The following is an 18632-nucleotide window of genomic DNA, read 5'->3' as shown; positions in this document are numbered from 1 at the left end:
TGCCTTACTTCCGCTGCCTGACTTAAGCCTGAAACAATGCTGGAGGGGGGTGTGGCCCTGTGCTGGGAAGGGCGGGTTCCCCTGGGCGATCAGAAAGAATGCATAAGATCCTGTGAAACCTGCTTTGCTGATACCCTCAATTTATTTTTTAAATTTTAACTGTTGTTCAAGTACAGTTTTCTGCCGTTTACTCCCAGCCCACCCCCCTGATACCCTCAATTTAAATGATAAGGGTCCAAACATGAAATGAGTTTGTTCCCCAGTTTTATGGCCCTTCAGCTATCTGACCCTGACTCAGAATAAGTCCTCAGAGTTCTCTGAATGTTATCTATTGTTTGATCTTTACTGTTTGACAACGATCGATGAGCTTTACATAAATGCCCTATATTCCTATGCAAATAAATCCAATAAAAACCCACTGAGGAACAGGCTCCTGTCCCTTCTCCTTTGAGAGATTGGCCACCTTTCCTCCCCAAGCAGATCAGGTCTTGGTAGATTTATTCTCATCCGTGGGGGCAGAGGGAGAGGGGCCCTCTGGGCAGAGCACCCCCCCCCAACAATGGTGCTTCCTTAGGGCATTAGGATAAGATTTAAGGGAGTTACTTAGGGTATTAGGATAAGATGAGCAACAAAGTACATGCACATTAAAGGCAGGAAAGAAAGAATAGCAACTACCTATAGATGACATCAGAATGACAACCCAAGGAGGCTGATTATCAAAACGGGTCTTAAGCTTTACTCAGAGGAGAAAACACTGAATTTTCACGTTCTTACATTATTAATGGTGGAACCCTGTGTTTTGATGCAGATTTTTCTGCAAATTAAACCTGAAGGAAAGAGATTACACTAAGAAGGACTGGGGTGGGAGATGGGAAGACAATGACTAGGATGCGCATTTCTCTTACGCTGTGGACCAGCTCTCTTCATCCCTTACCTCACTTCCTTTTACAGCTTTCCCTTTTCGGGGGGACCCCCCCCGCCCCCCCCCGGACTCCAGGCGACTCCCGACCGTGCTCAGCCCCTGTGTGGCTCATGATCAGAACTGGCCACTAGCGAACTCAGAACCCCGGAAGCCAGTTTTCTTCCGGGGTTTGGGCCGAGCCTGGTTCTTGGGCAACCGTCCACTTCCGCCCCGACCCGCGGGCCCGCCCCCTTCCGCTTCACGTAAATAAACGCTCAGCGCCTGCGTGAGGCGAGCCTGTCTCAGCCAATGAAGTGGCAGGAACGAAAATCAGTGAGCGGGGAGACGCTGCTGTGAGTGGCCGACCAATTGCGGAGCGTCGCACCCGGATATGGTTGTTGGTTCTAAAATCGATTTCTGTGCCAGTGAGGGGCTCCCCACGTGGGCAGCGGCTGCGCGCGCGGGGTGGATGGGGAGAGTGTGTTAGGTTCAGTGTCTCGCGCGAACGCTTGGCATGTAAACGTCACTCTTTTGGGTTTTTGAGTCGCAGAAAAGGCAACGAGGCTGCTTGTCTGTGGGAAGAAATCCCACTGAAGCGTCCCGGAGCCAGAGTGGGGGGAAGCCCCTCCGATGGTACCGCCCTTACAGGGGGTGGGACGGTCCTGAAGACGCAGCTGCGGTGTGGGAATATGAATCTCTTACCTAAGAGCTCCAAGGAGTTTGGCTCCGTTGACTATTGGGAGAAGTTCTTCCAGCAGCGCGGAAAGAAAGCTTTCGAATGGTACGGAACTTACCTGGAACTGTGCGAGGTGCTGCACAAATACATCAAGCCCCGGGAAAAGGTAAGAGCGGCCTGGCAGCCGCGTGTGTGTGTGTGTGTGTGTTCGGGGAAGCGGGAACTGCCTTTCAAGCAGTCGTGCACACGGAAGACAGTGACAGGCCTGGGAGCCCTAATTGGGTCCGTAATTTCAGGATTTCCTGCATTATTCTAACTAAGATACTGTAAAAAATTCTTTTAAAGGTTTTGAGACGACAGACTTCCCGCCCCAAGCCCATCCTTTAATTAGTAACCCCCCCGCTGGAAGAATCACTTCTGTTGGTAACCCAACTCAGATGTCGCCTCCTAGAAAAAAAAGCACGTGTGTGTTTTTGTCACTGTGCATCTTTGTGGAGCAGGCACAGGCTGTGGCTTGATTGATGCACGGATCCGTTATCAGATAGCGGTTGTGGGGGCCACTGAATTTCAGGCCGCATGCTCAGCCCTCAAGCTACAGGAGCATTAAGATAATAAACCCTGCACACATTTCAGAAGTGAAAAGTGATAAATACAGTAATGGACTTGACAGAGGGGGGGCTGTAGTGGAGGTGGAGGAAGGGAGGAGGGTGGAAAGCTTTAAGTGCCAAGCCTAGTGCTGGGTGGGGGTTGTGTTTGATAGTCAAATTCTCATAATAAACTGCAAGGTGAGTGGTGGTACATGCGTTCTGTAGATGGGGAAACCGAAGTTCTGAGAGCAGGGGCTTGGTCAAGGTCATGCGTGTAAGTAGGTGGCCAGGTGGGAATTTAAACTCTGGCCCCTCTAACTCCAAAGCTTACACACCTCTCATCATGTGTACCATGCTCTTCCGGAGCTGGTGACTTCAGGGCAGAATTTTGAAGGATCAGTGGGAGGTTGTTCCGCAGAGCGGGAGGCAGCAACCTGTTTTTTTTTTTTAAGTTTGGCTTCAGAAAATGTCAGGATATCGTGAGGAGGAGCCAAAGGCCTGAGTGGAATAGGATTATTCCAGAACTAGGTTTTTGACAGTAAAACAAATAGGAGATTTCATCTGTGCCCACTGCCTTTGGATTCTGGTGTGACTTCCTGTCAATTCTTGAGTAATAAATGCTTGATTCAGAGAAAGGAAGAACCATGGTTAGTTTTTTCTGCGATACAGAAAACCCATTTGCACGTAACCTGCATTGTTGTTGCTGAATGTGAGTCCTCTAATCAGAGGTGTTTCAAGATGGAGCCTAGAATCGGCTTCGCAATGGTACTCTCTCCTGTGACAGTAGCGTTCCCCCCTCTGAAAACACGCAGCGGCCCAGGTGAGACTTGTTTCCCCGGGGCAGGTGAAGCGCATGCCTTTGCCTTGCTCACCTCCAGCGTGTCGGTCCCTCCCAGGTGCTGGTGATTGGGTGCGGTAACTCGGAGCTCAGCGAGCAGCTGTATGACGTGGGCTATCAGGACATCGTGAACATCGACATCAGTGAGGTCGTCATCAAGCAGATGAAGGAGCGCAACGCCGCCCGACGGCCCCAGATGAGCTTCCTGAAGATGGACATGACACAGATGGAGTTTCCCGACGCCTCGTTCCAGGTGGTGCTGGACAAGGGCACCCTGGATGCCGTCCTGACGGACGAGGAGGAGAAGACCCTGCGGCAGGTGGACAGGATGCTGGCTGAGGTTGGCCGTGTCCTGCAGGTGGGCGGTCGCTACCTCTGCATCTCCCTGGCTCAGGCTCACGTCCTGAAGAAAGCAGTGGGTCACTTCTCTCGGGAGGGGTGGATGGTCAGGGTGCATCAGGTGGCCAGCAGCCAGGACCAGGTGTCGGACGCAGAGCCTCGGTTCCCCCTGCCTGTCTTTGCCTTCATCATGACCAAGTTCAGGCCGGTCCCTGGCTCTGCCCTTCAGATCTTTGAGCTGTGCGCTCAGGAGCAGGGCAAGCCTGTGCGGCTGGAGAGTGCCGAGCGGCTGGCCGAGGCGGTGCGGGAGCGTCAGCAGTACGCCTGGCTCTGCGGCCAGCTGCACCGCAAGGCCGGGCTGGGGAGTGTGTCCCTGGACTTGTGCAATGGGGACACGGGGGAGCCGCGCTACACCCTGCACGTGGTGGACAGCCCCACTGTGAAACCATCGCGGGACAATCATTTTGCCATTTTCATCAGTGAGTTGGGATTGGTCCCTCTCTTCCCTGGAGGGGCTGGGCTGGGGCTTTGGTGGATGGGTGTGCCTTGGCTGGTCTCATCTGGCAGGGGCGGTTCCTCTCAGAGGTTAGGCTGGCCGAGGCGTGAGGAAGGAAGCGGCAGCTCTCCAGCTACCTGCTTCGGTTTGAAGCTTATTTCTCCTCATCTTCCATCACGAAGGCTTGGTGAAGTGGGAGAAGGGGGTGTTGGTAGGGAGGGGAGAAGGAACACAGTGCGGAGGTGGGAGTTCCTTTGTAATGTGGAGTAACAGGCGCAGTCAGAGGAGCTGAGGAGGTTGCTGTGCCTCTGCTGAGTTCAGAGACGTGGCCCAGAGCAGTGGCAAAACGAGTCAGCTCCAGAACCGGGGTGTCTGGGTCCCAGCCTCTCCCGGTCACATCTTGGTGGTGTGAGGTCGGACATGTTATTTACTTTCTGTGCCTCAGTTTCCTCATCCGTAACATGAGATCATGGCTACCTTGTGTAGTTATGAGAAGTGTAAACGCTCTGAGGACAGTGCTTGGCACGTGGTAGGTGCTTTATGATCGTTAGTGTTATTATTGAAAGAGGGAAATGATACCAGTCTTACATTAACAACCATCAAAAGAGAGGGTGTGAGGGAAGGCTTTCAGAAGCAGAAAGTGTAGATAAAAGCAAGGTGTCGATAGGGTCCTGCTGGTGATTGTTTCCTGGCAACTGAGCCGCTTTCCCACATAGCCCATACCCTAACCGCACCTGTGGCAAAGAACGAGGAGCACCCCGGCCGGGAGTGCGGCGTCTGGGCTTGGACTGCCTGCGCCCGAGTCCCAGCTTTGCTCTTTATGAGCTGTGCAAACTTGGACAACTACTGTAGCTTTCTGTGTCTCAAGTTCCTTGTTTATACAATGGGAGTAATAATACTACCTGCATCCTGGGCTGTGAGATTCAGTTCGTTTCAATGCCTAGCTTGTAATAAGTGTTAGTATTATTGCTATTTTTTTTTTCTTGCACCAGGCACCTGCCTCCCTCCCCTTAGCAGGTGTGCTCACGCTGCTTATTCCCCCCTGGTCTGTCTCATGTCTTGTGGCTGCTTTGCTCTGGGCCTTGTGCTGCAGGGGATCATAGCCCGGCGCTCACAGCCGGAAGGGATGCTGGGCCTGGGCAGCGGGCTGTCTGCCACGTGGGCTTGAACACTCTTCCTGGGACTCCCTGTCACCAGGTGCCTGTTTCCAGTCCCCCAGGGTCGGGAGACTGAGTGGCTCTTTGGCATGGAGGACGGCCGGAAGCAGCTGGCAGCCAGCGCCGGCTTCAGGAGGCTCATCACGGTGGCCCTGCACCGAGGCCAGCAGTACGAAAGCATGGAGAGCATCCAGGCCGAGCTGTCGGCCAGAGTCATGGAGCTGGCCCCGGCCGGGATGCCCGCCCAGCAGCAGGTAACGGACCTCTGGCAGCAGCTTTCACGGGTCCCAGGAGGGGCCACGTGAGCAGCGGGGAAGGCGGAGGGTGTCCCAGAAGGACCTAGGGTAGCGTCTCTGACCCTGGTCGGCTCCTGGAGGCCATGTTAGCAGCTAAGAGCTAAGTGGACCTACATCATGTTCCCTTGCCCCAGGCGGGGCGGGGAAGGCAAGCAGTTGCCCCCCGTTGACACCCACAGGAGCTGTGGCATACTCACTGTGGGGACTGCGACATACTCACTGTGCGTCTTTGAAAAGAAGCAGATGTGAAGATTGGGGAGGTGAAGGGAAAGTTTGGGAGGAGGAGCATTTTTCTCTCCAGTTTAGAATGATGGGAGAGAAGGCTGAGGGAAGGGAGAAGTTTCTCCACCTTTGCAGTGGCTGCTTCTGCCTGGATTTCGTTACCGCAGCCCCCGTTCCGAGTCCCTCTCTCCTCGTTGTGGCCCCTCCCTGCGCCTTCCCCCGAGGCTGGGATCGTCCGGGACTGCCCAAAGTGCTTCTGAGGCTCCCTGTTGAGAGACTCATGTCTTTCTTGGGAGGAAGCAGCTCCATTTCACCAATGGTTTGGGGGATGAGCTGGTGTTCAGAAAGGTGAAATAAACCTTTCGAGATCAGGTCGAAGGCTCCGGAGAAGAGCTTTAGCAGAATGGCACACCTGTGCCGTTCTGCTGCCCGGAACCTCGGTGTGGATCCCCGGCTACACCCCGGGGGAAGGGGTCATGTTTTCTCGTATTTCCTGACGGAGCCGCGGTTTGACCGCGCCTCTGCCGTGCCTGCAGGTGCCCTTCCTGTCTGTGGGCGGGGACCTCGGGGAGCGGACCGTGCGGCACCGGGACTGCAGCCCCCTGAGCGGCGACTACGTCATCGAGGACGTGCAGGGGGACGACCGGCGCTACTTCCGGCGGCTGGTCTTCCTCAGCAGCAGGAACGTGGTGCAGTCGGAGGCCAGGCTGCTGACGGACGTGTCTCACAGAGGTGAGGCCCGGGGGGGGGGGGGGGGGGGGGGGGGGACCCAAGTGGACGTGGCATGGGCTCCTGGTTTGGGGTGGTCCTCGGGACCCCGGGGCTTGGCCGAGATGTAGGACAGACCTGGGCCCCTGTGACCTGAGGCACGTGGCCCTGCGTGCAGCCCTGTTCCCGCCGGGGCTCCCGGGGTGTGTGTGTGAATGGCCGCACGCAGAACACGGGTGAGTGTGCTGTTCCCCAGCCCGGCCTGGCCGGTCCGAGATAAGGGGCAGGGCCGGTGGCTCACCGCGTGACTGTGCTATCGCGTCAGCGCCGCGGTTTGGAGGCCACCTGCTGTACGAGTTAGCTGCCCCGTACAGCCTGTGTAGGAGTCCAGCGGGGCCCTGGGAGGTGCGCCATCCGTGCCCTCTGCACGGTGCAGGAGGCAGGTGATGGGCATTGCAGACAGGCACTCCCAGGTTCAAGTCTAGGCTGCACCACCTGCTGACTCTGGGCCTAAGTGTTAACTCTCCAGAACAAAAACCCTGGCGCAGTAATGGGCTTAGAGGAGGTAACGAGGGGCCTCGGTCTTTCTTCCTGGCAAGAGTCTATGAAGATCCTGACAGCGGCCGCACGTTTCTTAGCTCAGTGGGCCTGCGCCAGGGCTGCCGAGCTGAGTCTCCCGGGCCCTTGGGTGTGTCTTTGCCACCTTCCTTTTCCGACTCCCTCCTTTTCCTTTTCCGGCTCTCTGGGTGTGTTGGTCCCAGCTCTCTCATAGTGGTTAAATGGTTAACAACCATGTCTTTTGAGGGGGGAAAAGCCCTGATGTGTACTGTTTGCCCATTTCTGTGGAGTAAAAATGGCCGCCAAGCCACCAACACGTCAGCCAGTTCAGAATTCCTGCGTACGTAACGCTTGGGTTGGCGAGGGAGACCCAGTTGGCTGCAGCGCGCTGCCCCCGGGGGCCGTGCTGTCGGCCGGCCGGTAGACTGAGCACGGGGCTTGGTTCTCTCTCTCTCCAGCCCAGAAGAAACGGAAGAAAGACAGGCGGAAGCAGCGGCCCGCCGGGACCCCGGAGGAGCCCCCCGCCGCCCCGGGGCAGGCCATCGACAAGGGCTACCTGTGCTGCGAGCACCACAAGGCCATGGTCGCCGGCCTGGCCCTGCTGCGCAGCCCCGAGCTGCTCCTAGGTGAGGGGGTCGTCGGCGCCGTCCTGTGTGAGGAGCCCGCGGGCTTGCAGGGTGGTCCAGGCGGCTGCCCGCACGCAGTTCAGGGGCAGCGGCTTCGGACCGACGGACGCGTGTCCACTCGCGTCTTCCTTACTCCGGACCAGCCGCTGGGTCCGTGAACACCCACGTCGCCTTTTCCTCAGACTGAGGTTGGGATGCTGAGATGTGTACGCGTGTCGGTGTCTAACACACTTTGTTCCTCTGCTTGTTGCTTGTGAAAAGTGAGACGTAACGCACCTCCCGTGAGCTCTTCGGTTGCTCAGCTCGGGGAGCTTTTGCGTATGTGTGCACCCAGGCAACCGGACGGAGCCCTTGAAAACCGTGTCTCCGGGGAAGGGCTCTGCGCTTACGGAGCCCTCCTGGCTTTCAGTGAGGCGTCGTTTGACCCGTCCCGAATCGCCGTACTGAAAAGAGAGCTCATACTGCCAGTCGTCCTGTCGGCCTATCGCTGACGACAGGGTCGGCTCCACTGCAGCAGCGAGATGTCCGTGTGTCCGTCTGTCTGTGACTGAGCTGGCTCACCCAGAGTCCCTGCTGGGCTCTGGCGGGAGTGGCCTGCGCTCGGCCCATCTCTGTGTTGGTTCGGGTCCCCAGAGGCTCAGTTCTTGCACTTTGGTCTCAGGGCCTGTCTCCTTTTGATGGGCTTTTTTTTTTTCTTTAATCCTCACCTGAGGGTTTGTTTTTTATTGGTTTTAGAGACAGAGGAAGAAGGGTGTTGGGGGGAGGGGGATAGATCGGTTGTCTCCCATACTCAGCCTGACTGGGGATTGAACCCTCAACCCTAGGGGATTGAACACTCCTAGGTATGTGCCCTGACCGGGGAATGAACCCACAGCCTTTTGGTGTGCAGGGAGATGCTCCAACCAGCTGAGCCACTCGGCCACGGCGTCCTTTTGCTGAGTCTTGTTGCTCGCCTCCCTCCCATCCCCGTGGCCGCTGTGGCTCCTCTGTGCTTAGGTCCAGCGCTTGGCCTTTGCTTTCCCGTGGATTCTGGGGCTTGGATGGCCCGCCCTCGCCCGGCCCATGTGTCTGCGGGGCCGCTGCGGCCTGGGAGTGGAGCGCTGTGTGGTGGGCGCGTCTGCACCGCCCTGTGATCACAGACCAGGTGTTGGCCACTGTCCCTCCCCTTTCGTAGAGGGGTCTAACAAAGCTTGTGGTGTGGACTCTCGGTAGACCAGCCGAGGGCTTGGGGGCCTCTAAGGGGTCACGAGAACCCACTGGTCCATCCTCTGGGTCTGGGACGGGAAGGACTGTGAGATGAGGGCCAAGTTCTCAGATGTCAAATCAACTCCAGAATTTCTGGGCTGAGACCAGGAGACCAGGTCCCTGAATCTCGTGCCCCCGGGCGGCGCCAGCTGTCTGACTCCTTGCGCCCTCTCCAGGCTGGCGCTCAAGTTTCCGGGGAGCCGGTGGTGACGAGAGGCTTTCTTCTGTCTTGCAGAGACCCCGCTGGCAGTGCTGGTGGTAGGCCTGGGCGGGGGCAGCCTGCCCCTCTTCGTCCACGACCATTTCCCGAAGGCCCGTGTCGAGGCCGTGGAGATCGACCCCTGCATGTTGGAGGTGGCCACCCGGTGGTTTGGCTTCTCGCAGAGCGACCGGATGGAGGTCCACATCGCGGATGGCCTGGACTACATTGCCAGCCTGGCGGAAGGGGAAGGTACCGCGCTCAGGGAGTTTGGGGGTGTCGAGGGAAGACTGCTGTCCGTCCAAGGTTGTCAGGCCTGCCAGGGCCCCTGGAGTCCTCCACCTCTGAGCGGCGGAATCAGCGTCAACCTCGTTTGTCGCCTGTTCGTGTGCTGGCACTTCCGTTCAGTGAACACGGAGTGCCAGCCTGTGCCCAGCGCCGTGCTCGGGGCTGGGGTTCGGGGCTGGGGTCCGGCAGGGAGAACGGAGCGTTTCTGGCCCTGGTGGTGCTCCCAGACGGCGGGCGTCTCTTCAGACGCTGCAGCCTCGCCACCCACCTCCTCACCGTCCCTGCAGCCTGTCGTGGGTGAGGAGGCGGGAAGAAGTGTTGGGGGGGAGGTGCTGGGAGGTGTTTTTTCTAACTCCGTGAGCTGGAGGTGAAGCCAGAAACAGGGCCAAACAGCACTGATGCGGAGCAGGGGTCCTGAGTCCCGGGGGCGGCGGGCAGTGTCTGTGGACATTGTTGTAACCCTTGGGCAGGGCCATTTCTGCCTCTGGTGGGAGAGACCAGGGGTGCCGCTGGACCTCCTACGGTGCACCGGACAGTCCCTGACGACAGTGACTGTCTGACCCCGAGTGTCACAGCACTGCGGCCACGACGCCCCGCGGCAGGTGCTGCTCAGCGGGAGTCCCAGCCGCCCTGCCGCTCCTGGACTGAAGGTCTTGGTTTGCTCTAACAATTCACGTCCCAGACTTAGGACACACGTCCTGTTCACGTTCTGCAAGAGGTGCCTCGATGCTTCTGCAGCTTCACAGACGGGCTCCTGGTGACGGGTGCTTTCTGTCGCAAGAGTCCCTCAGGGCGGAGTCGGGTCGGTTCAGTGCTGAGGGACCCTGGGGAGCTCGGGCCGCCCTCCTGTCCTGGCCTGCTCGTTCCGACACAGATGCTGTGGCTCTCGCTGCACCCGGTCCTCTTCCAGGAAGGGCGTGGCACGCCGTGATGACTGTGGTGCAGGGGTGGACAGTGCTGCCTTAGTTTAATTGCAAACTGAGCTGAGCCATTTCAGAGTTTCACACACAGATTCCCTCTCCGAGGCTGGAGCTGTTCCGGGGGGCTCAGGCCCGTGATGGCTACTACACGTGAAGCATTTAAATCATGTGGCGGGTACCCCGTCCACAATATGAACAGCCCTGGCCATGATCTCTAACCACCACAGCCCTTCAGGGCACTGGAGGCTTGAGACCGCAGCTGTGGGTGTCCGTGGACCCTGGCGAGCCCACACGTGCTGTTCTCTGAGAAAGCTCCGTCCGATCCGTGCTGTGCACAGTGGTGGGCGGGCCGTAGCTCACGTCAGTGTTTGTGCACGTGGAGCAGTTACTGTCACAGCCTTGGGGTTTGCTGAGCACCGGCCAGCCCTGCTGCGGGCCCTCCCCTTGCAGCACGACTGGTAACAGTGTAGTTAGTGTAGTGTGGGGTGGGTCCGGTTCATTGTGGGTTGTCTTTCCCCCATTCAGCAAAGTCAGCTTGCTCTTGAGCCAGCTGTTGTTCAGCTAATTAGACAGGCTACACTAACGTTGATTTGAGGACATTCTCTCCCAGGAGGCAACATGCGTTGTTCCCGGAGGTAAGTTCAAGTTACCGTTGGCTGGGTCAGCCCTTAAAGGCCTGGGCAGCTGCTGTGTCCAGGTTGGCAGTTCTCACCTCGGCCTGCAGCCTTACCTGGGGGAGCTGAAGATGAATACCAGGCCCCCCCCACCTCCCCTGCCCTCAGCTCCTTGCCGCGTTGGGCTCGTAACTCAGCTGCTGGTCAAGAAAGGAGCCCGGGTTCCCCAAGTGTTTAGAGGCCCCTCACTGCGGCTCTGATGTCCCTGGCAGCAGGGCTGCCGGCCCCGGGATAGATGGACTCTTCCTTCTCCTGGGGACCACCCCGCTGGGCGGACTCCCAAAGATGAGACGGACGTCCGTCTCTGATGCGGGGCAGTCGCAGCAGAAGCCGATGACGATGGTTCCCCAGACGGTGACGTCAGTGCCCTTCACAGGCACGTCTTCCACGTCCTCCTTCCAGCTTGGCTGCCGGGCCCCCACGGGCCCCAGGAGAGCTGGGGCGCAGGGACGTGAGGGGCGTCACTTCATCCCACAGAGACCCCTCCTCTGCTTCTCTTCCCCAGCGCGGCCTCACTATGACGTCATCATGTTCGACGTGGACAGTAAGGACCCCACCCTGGGGATGAGCTGCCCGCCCCCCGCGTTCGTGGACCAGCCCTTCCTGCAAAGAGTCAGGCGCATCCTGACTCCCGAAGGTGTGGGAACGGAGGGCCCTGCAGGGAGGGTGGGTGGGCGGGCCCTTCACACGGTTCTCTTCACGATGAAAGATGGGCGTGTCCTAAGTGTGCAGCCTGATCGATCCTGGCCTTTGAACACACCCACGTGCCCGCACCAGACGGCGTTGCCCGCTCCCAGACATGCACCCCTCTCCCCTGGAGGGTGACCCGGTCTTCCCTTCTACCAGCACAGCTTGCTTCCTCCGCTTTGGTCCTTTACGTAACTGGGATTGTGCAGAAGAGGGTCTTTCAGTTTCTGGTTTCTCTGGCTCACCCTGATGCTTGGGAGGTCCGTCCTGGCATTGCATTGTCGCTGTCCCTCTTGTTGCTGCGCAGCGTCACGGTGACTGTAGCAGTCAGTCCCTCCCTCTGCTGCTGGGGGCGGGCTGTTTCCTGTGGGAGCTCCCGTAAGTAGTGCTGCCATTAACCTTCTAGTGATGCCTTTCTTTCGGGGGCGACGTTTGCAGGTCCGCTGGGCACACACACGCACGTTGTATCTGCTGGGTCAGAGGTGAGGCAGATGCTCGGCTTCTGGAGATGCCAGCTCCCCGGTTTACAAAGTGGTTGTCGTAGTTCACATTCCCCCCCGCAGGGGGCGGTAGCGACCAGTCAGGTTCTTCCCACAGGCCCTGGGCTAGGTGGTATGTTGTCTTGGCTTCACAGCAGCCCACTGCAGATGAGGGAACTGAGGTAAAGAGACTTGCCGAGGTGACACGAGGTGACAGCTGGGGCTCCAACCCAGGCCCTTGTGAAGGCCGGGGCTCTGAACCCACGTGATTGTAACCCCACACCCCCCGCCCCGCTTTGTGGTTTGATTTTGTGTGAGGTGGTGAGCAGAGTTGATACAGACCCTTCACTGTCACAAGGTGACCTTGGCGGTCGCTGGCTAATAAGTACTGCATGATGTAACATCCCTGCAGAGTTGCTACATTCTGGGGGTATCAGTTACTTCCTTCTCAGAGCAGCTCAGTGGGGAACTGAGGCAGGGGGTGGTGCAAGTGTTGGTTAGCAGCACAGAGGAGCGAGAAACTGGGCTGATGTCTCCTCGGGTTCGTGCATTCCCACGCTCGGCTCTCCTGCCTGTGTTCTCTGCAAAGTCACTGCCACTGCCGCAGGCGCTGTCAGCCCGTCGGCCTCCCTGGGCTGGCGGTGGTGTTTCCCTCGGATGGGAGCCGTCTGCACGTGTCACCTGACCCGCAGTCACCCTGCCTCGTTCCTTCCCACCCGCAGGTGTCTTCATCCTCAACCTCGTGTGCCGAGACCTGGGGCTCAAGGAGGCGGTGCTGGGTGGGCTCAAGGCCGTGTTCCCCCTCCTGTACGTGCGGCGCATCGAGGGGGAAGTGAACGAGATTCTCTTCTGCCAGCTGCGCCCCGAGCGGCCACTCGCCACGCCGGAGCTCCTGGAGAAGGCCCGGGCCTTGGAGCAGGCCCTGCGGAAGCCAGGCCGGGGCTGGGACGACACCTGCGTCCTGTCCGACATGCTCCAGACGGTGCAGCTGGTGTGACCGCCGGCCGCTCGGCCCCCGCCAGCCCGGCCCCGGGCCCCCGGCCTGCCGCAGACAGAAGGAACATGATGCACAGTGCTTTCTGAGTCCCGTTTTTCTTGGTTTCACACTCCACTGCATGTGGCCTCCGGCCTGGTGAGGCTGCCTGAGGAGTTGGGAAAATAAACGTGTTTCCCGTCCCGTCCTGTCTGGTCCCACTGGGTTGCTCGCCTCTGCCCCCAGTGCTGTGTCCGTGTCCTGTGGGGTTCTGTGCTGCAGACCTCAGCAGACGCCGCCGCCTTAGTGGGTGTGCAGCGAGTTCCCGGGGGCTGGAGACCGTCTGTGACAGCCGCTGGTTTGCCTTTGCTGTGTCCTTCCATCGCTTTGCCAGGAATGACCTCAATTCTGCACCGGCACGCTGTGGACGGTGTGGGCTCTCCACAGATGGGGGCAGGTTTACAGGACGCGGTGTCCTGCGCAGGGAGGTGCCCCAGCCTGGTCCCGGATGCTAACTAAGACTCTGCCGACCCAGTCCCCTGCTCAACAGCTCTTTCAGCTGCCCAGACCCAGTAGCCCAGGGCATGGCTCCCTTCTCGGTGGAGGGAGGGAGTGGACGGAACTGGCCCTGTGACTGTGTGAGACCTGGCCGACCGAAGTCTCGGTACCGGTCACGCACACTTGTGGAGGGACAGCTGTGTGCCAGACCCAGCCCAGAGAGCGGTGGAGGCAGGGTGTTCGAGTTGGCTGGGGACACGGATCAGGAATAAAAGTTAACGTGTTGCAGGAACTTCCCAAGTGATTTGCATGCGCCGTCTCATCTACTCCGACCGAGAGCAGGGCTGGTTAGACCAACCCTGCATCTGACCCGAGTCTCCCTTGAGCCAGAAGCATCGCTCCTGCCTGTTTGCTGCAGCCGGTGGGAGGGCAGCTCTGACACTGGTTGAGTTTCTGTCTCCGAATTAGGGCAAGTGTGACTTCACGAGAAACAGGGTTGTCACTCCCCGCCACCCCGCTCACCTCTCCACGGGCCCCGTGAGGTGAGGAAGGCCTGTTTCAGGTGGGTCGTCACCCTTACAGAACGGGGTCACCCTTACAGAATGGGGTCACCCGGTGGGGGGAGGGGCGGGAGTGCTGGAGGGTCTTTCTTCCCCTGGAGCCGTGCAAAGGGAAGGTCACCCCTCGTCAGGCCCTGCCCCTCGAAGGGCCTCAGCCTGGGGACCCGCCACGGCTCAGGGTTGGGGTGGGTGTGAGTCGGACCTGTGGGCAGGTCCCCCCCTTGTGCTGGTCAGACTTTGGAGCCAGGGAACGGCCACAGTGAGGACGAGGTCTCCACTGTATTTCAGGAGTCTAAGCCCAAGGGAGTGGGCAGGTTTGCCGGAGAGAACCCTGGGGAGGTGGGAAGAGGCACTCGGGTGTTGACACTTGTCTTAAAAATTATGAAAGATCGTGGGTGTCAAAGAGGAGCGAGGTCGGCTGCTTGTCCGCAAAAGCCGGGGAAGGGGCGATGGGCAGAAACGGCAGCTGGGCAGCGTTCAGCCTCATTTCCTACGAAGACGTGTGCCGACGGAGACCCGCGGGTTCCCCAGAACAGGGCCGACTCCGTGTCTCCCCAGCCCCAGTCTGCCGGGTCGGTGTGCAGGCCGAGCCGTGGGCTGGCGTCCCGCCCCTCCCACTGGGAAGCTGCCCCTCCGTTTGCTGTGTTCCGCTGTTATTTCCCAAAGCTTCACTTTTACCAGTGAGGTGACGGTGGGTAACAACCCAAGTTGCAAGCGTGCAACAGTGTAATTTGATTCTCGTTCGTACTGCAGTGTGCCCACCTCCAGAAGCCCCGTGTCCCTCCGTCCCCGTGCACCTGACCCCCCTTCATTCACCCTGGCAGCCTCTCCTCGCCCCCTCCCGCCGTTGGTGACCGCCAGCCTGTTGTCTGCGAGGTCTCCTTTTGTTCGTTTTTTTTTCTGTTTTCCACACGTAGAGTGAATTATGTGGTCTTTGTCCTCTTCTGTGTGACAGCATAGTATCTTCCAGATCCACTTGTGCTGTCGCAAATGGCAGTATTTCATGTTTGTTTGTTGTGTGCGTACAGCACACCTTTATCCATTCACCCGCCGACAGACGCTGCGGTGGTTTCTGCGTGTTGGCTGTTGTGACGGTGCTGCCGTGAACACGAGGCTGCAGGTGTCTGTTGGATTCAGTGCTTTCATTTTCATCGGATAAATACCCAGAGGCGGAGCTGCTGGATCCTTTGGTAGTCCTGTTTTGATTTTTTGAAAAAACCTTCACAGTCGCTGCACCAATGTGCATCCCACCAGCAGTGCAATGTATGTAGGAAACTTAAAAATCCCGAGGCCAGGGCCACATACACGCCCAGCAATCTGACCTCTCCGGTCTGGGGAGCAGTCTGTGCATCGGAACCAAGAGAGCTGCCGGGTGATGGTGCTGTGCAGCCCGGGTTGCCTCCCACTGCGGCAGAGGTCCTGTGAGTGGCTGTGTTGTGGGGAGGGGGCGGGAGCTGCATTCCCACCAGTGCACGCAGCCACTGGGTAGTGGGGTGCCCTTTCCCTGTACCCCATCCAGGAGGAGCACGCTGCCTTTATTCAGACCCGGCACTGACACCACACAGGAGGCCCTCCTCCCCCACGCGATACCCACACCTGGAGTTCTCCAACTCTCCAGCACCAGCTAGGAGTCGTACCATTTAATTAAAATCTGACACTGCCTGTCTGGAGCCAGTGCAGACTCCACAGGCTGGCCCCCAGCCCACTCGGGTGTGCTCCTCAAGGTCGTACACCCAGGTTGTCGCTGTGCTGCTGAGCAGCTGGCTGGCCTACGTCTCTCCTCAGGCCTGACGGGTGTTGGAGCAGCTCACAGAACTTGGGGAAAAGCAGTGTAGTAAGATCACCAGTTTATCATCAAAGGACCCAACTCCAGAGGGGCCAGATGGAAGACCTGCAGGCGGCCAGGTGTGGGGAGGGGCCGCCGTCTCCCAGTGCCTCTGCTGGCTACCCCACGGAAGGCTCTCAGAACCCTGCACCCTGGAAGCTTTTATGGAGGCTCCATCCTGTGGGCATGCTGGATCAGTAGCTCAGTTTCCAGCCCTCCCTCCCTCCCTCCCCCAGAGGATGGGGTGCAGCGCTGAAAGCTCCCGTTTGGAACCATGTTCGACCTCCCCGGTGACTCACTCCTGCCCCGGGAGGGCCAGTTGGTCCCCTCGCTGGAACGAACAGTGCTGCTGTCCCCCAGGAAATGAGTGCTGCTCCTAGGTCAGGGGCTGGGGGCAGGGACCAGTAGACAATGATACTTTTTATTTACACATGTATGCACTCACACCCCTCCCCCACCCAGGTCTTCGCCGTCCGAGTGGAGGACGGCAAGGTGAGGGGTCCGCTTGTGGCACAGGGGTGGCATGGCCACAGCCTCACTGTCCCTATGAGTTCTGCAGGCCAGTAAACCGTGGCTGACCTCGTTTCCCTCTTGGGTCTGCTCGTGCCATTTGGTTTTTATGCGTTTGCGAACAGGTGACCATTGATAAGAGGTAGAATTCTTACACTGGGTTTTTCTCTTTCATGTTCAGTAGGATTCCAGCCCTCCGCACCCCGAGCCGGTTCTGGGCTGGACACCCTGAGAATGGAGAGGAGAGGGCTGGGGCCCCTGATGCTACCGACGACACGCTTGAGAGTTGAACTGCAGAACGTGGGTGATTTCTGGCACCCCACGGGCAGAGGAGGGTGCGAGGAACGCACGGGCATGGTCAGTGGTCAGGTGCTTCCTGAGTCGCCTTAGCCCCTCGTTAGAACCGACAGGAAGGCCTCCGGTTGCAATAAAACCTGCGGCTTCAAGGGGATCCGAGGCAGGGCTACGCTTTGTCTATGCGGCTCACGTCTGAGCCGGTTCCTGGGCTTCCCAGCAGGTGGCGCCAGACATCACGTTTAAGTTCTGGGGCGTGGGGAAAAGTCCCCCGTATTCCCTGCCTTTTCCCCTGTTGGAAAACGGATTCCTGCTTTGCCCGTTTTTTCCCTTTCCTCACCCAGTACCCCACGCAGTCCGCTCTTTCCCATCACCCGTGTGTCCTTCCCGTGCGTGTGGAGGGGCACCAATTCTCCCTGGTGGAGCAGCGTAAATCGAGGCGGGGACCCTTTGGGCCCTTTTGCCCCATGTCCGACCCTTGCGTTAGACGCGGTGGCCGGGCAACTGGCAATGGCGGGGGGAGGGGGGGCGGGGCGCTGGTAGGACCACAAGGAGCTTAATTCTCGGAACCACGTGAGGAATAAAAAGACGACGCGTCTGCATCTGGGCCCCCGGTGGCAGGTCGGGTTTCCTGTGATGATCTGAGTCGTTTCTGTCATGATAAACCGTAGATACAGGAAAGGCTGGCAGAGATGAAGTTTGATTAAATTATGTATATCACACACACACATTAATGCAAGCCTGCCCATAGCAGGTGACTAGTGCAACCCCCCCCCCCCCCAAGAAATAGCCATGTCTTAATTCCTAGAATATACACGTGACCTTATCTGGAAAAAAGGGTTTTTGCAGGTGTAGTCAAGTTAAGGAGCTCAAGATAAGCTCATTCTGGATTCGGGCAGCCCTAAACCCAAAGACCAGGCCTTCGAAGAGGAGGAGAAACAGACCCAGGGAGACAGGGAGGCCGGCAGCTGGAGCAGCGTGGCCACGTGCCCTGGATGGTGGAGGGGTGACACCCACCATTGGCAGGAGCATGGCGGGAGGCAGGCTCTGAGCCTCCCTCGGAGCCTGCGGGGGGACCAGCCCTGCCAGCACCTGGAGGCAGGACGTCCGGCCTCCATAACTGTGCGAGAGAGAACACGCAGCATTCCTGCTGTTTTACGCCTCCTTGTCTCCGGTGGTCTGTCCCAGTGGCCCCAGGGAATGACCACGCTGCCGGAAAGGGCAGAACCGGAGATCGGGGGGCCTCGGGGCCACGCGCCACCTCCCGGTTTCCTCAGTTTAGCCAGAAGCGCGGAGGAGCGCTCTGTGGAGGTTTGTTCTGCCCCAGAGCTGAGGGAGGGTGCTCCAAGTCCTCTCCCCAGGGCCCCGAGGGGTACGCAGGTGGCCTCTCAGGGTGCAAGAGCCGTCCTGACCCTGTGTGAGCCCGGCGTCACTTTCCCTGGTCTCTGCTGTCCTCCCCTGGGTACTGGAGGGGACCCTCGGCCTTGCAGACTCGAGTGACCTGTTTCTCTGGGCTCTTACCAGTGTGTCTTCTGCTCATGGTCGACCAGGCAGCCTGTGGTGCCAAGGCCTGGGAACGCCCTGGGGCCGCCCGCCAGCTCAGCCTCAGGGCTCTCTTCCTTCCTGTGTCCTCTCCTGGGGACCTTTGTCCTTCATTGTCTGACGTCCAGTGTCACGAAGGCCATAGTTTCATCTCCTTTGCCTTGTATTTAGTCGCTCCAAGTGGGAGAGAAAATCTGGTCCATTTTGTTGGAAGTGGAAATCAGGGCATATATTTTCATCTCAATAACCTCATTTTCCAGGGAGTGCTTTCTAGTCCTATTTTTTTTTTCCCCATGAGGATATTTGGCTTCAGTTCTCAGCTAATTGAAGGTAAACCCAGGGTTTCACCTCGGGTGTGTTTCCTGGACAGGCCTGCACGCTCTGCTCTGCTCTGCTCTGCGCTGTGCTGGGCCCGTGGGGTTGTCGGGACGACGCCCGGGGCTGGGCTTTAGGCCAGTCCCTGCCCTCAGTGACACGCGTGAGCTTCCTCCAGCCGGGCACACGTTCCCTGCACTTCCTCACCATCCCCACGGC

At 58.7% G+C, this 18632-nt stretch overlaps 1 protein-coding gene across 2 annotated transcripts; it reads left to right on the top strand.

The window, feature by feature from the left end:
- Positions 1-754: 754 nt before the first annotated feature.
- Positions 755-13077, top strand: EEF1AKNMT (eEF1A lysine and N-terminal methyltransferase). Of its 2 annotated transcripts, none has more exons than XM_028530663.2 (8): positions 755-1743; positions 3061-3360; positions 5057-5248; positions 6049-6244; positions 7237-7404; positions 8885-9100; positions 11236-11367; positions 12619-13077. In XM_028530663.2, the coding sequence occupies exons 1-8, from the start codon at positions 1591-1593 to the stop codon at positions 12891-12893; spliced, it is 1632 nt and encodes a 543-aa protein (XP_028386464.1). In that variant the 5' UTR covers positions 755-1590; the 3' UTR covers positions 12894-13077. The 2 variants fall into 2 exon arrangements, with proteins under 2 accessions (XP_028386464.1, XP_028386463.1); XM_028530662.2 differs by having other exon boundaries at positions 3061-3820; positions 5049-5248.
- The last annotated feature ends 5555 nt before the right edge of the window (positions 13078-18632 follow it).

The sequence above is a fragment of the Phyllostomus discolor genome, chromosome 14 (genome assembly GCF_004126475.2).
Source record: "Phyllostomus discolor isolate MPI-MPIP mPhyDis1 chromosome 14, mPhyDis1.pri.v3, whole genome shotgun sequence".
Taxonomy (NCBI): Eukaryota; Metazoa; Chordata; class Mammalia; order Chiroptera; family Phyllostomidae; genus Phyllostomus; species Phyllostomus discolor.
The sequence above is the reverse complement of the archived record's forward strand: the minus strand, read 5'-3'. Positions and strand labels throughout refer to the sequence as shown.

Bases quoted from the DNA above. Each gene is read 5' to 3' on its own strand.
- EEF1AKNMT (XM_028530662.2), top strand. From the start codon at position 1,591: ATGAATCTCTTACCTAAGAGCTCCAAGGAGTTTGGCTCCGTTGACTAT. The intron at 6,245-7,236 runs GTGAGGCCCGGG...CTCTCTCTCCAG, and splicing joins GACGGACGTGTCTCACAGAG to CCCAGAAGAAACGGAAGAAA. The intron at 9,101-11,235 runs GTACCGCGCTCA...TCTCTTCCCCAG, and splicing joins CAGCCTGGCGGAAGGGGAAG to CGCGGCCTCACTATGACGTC.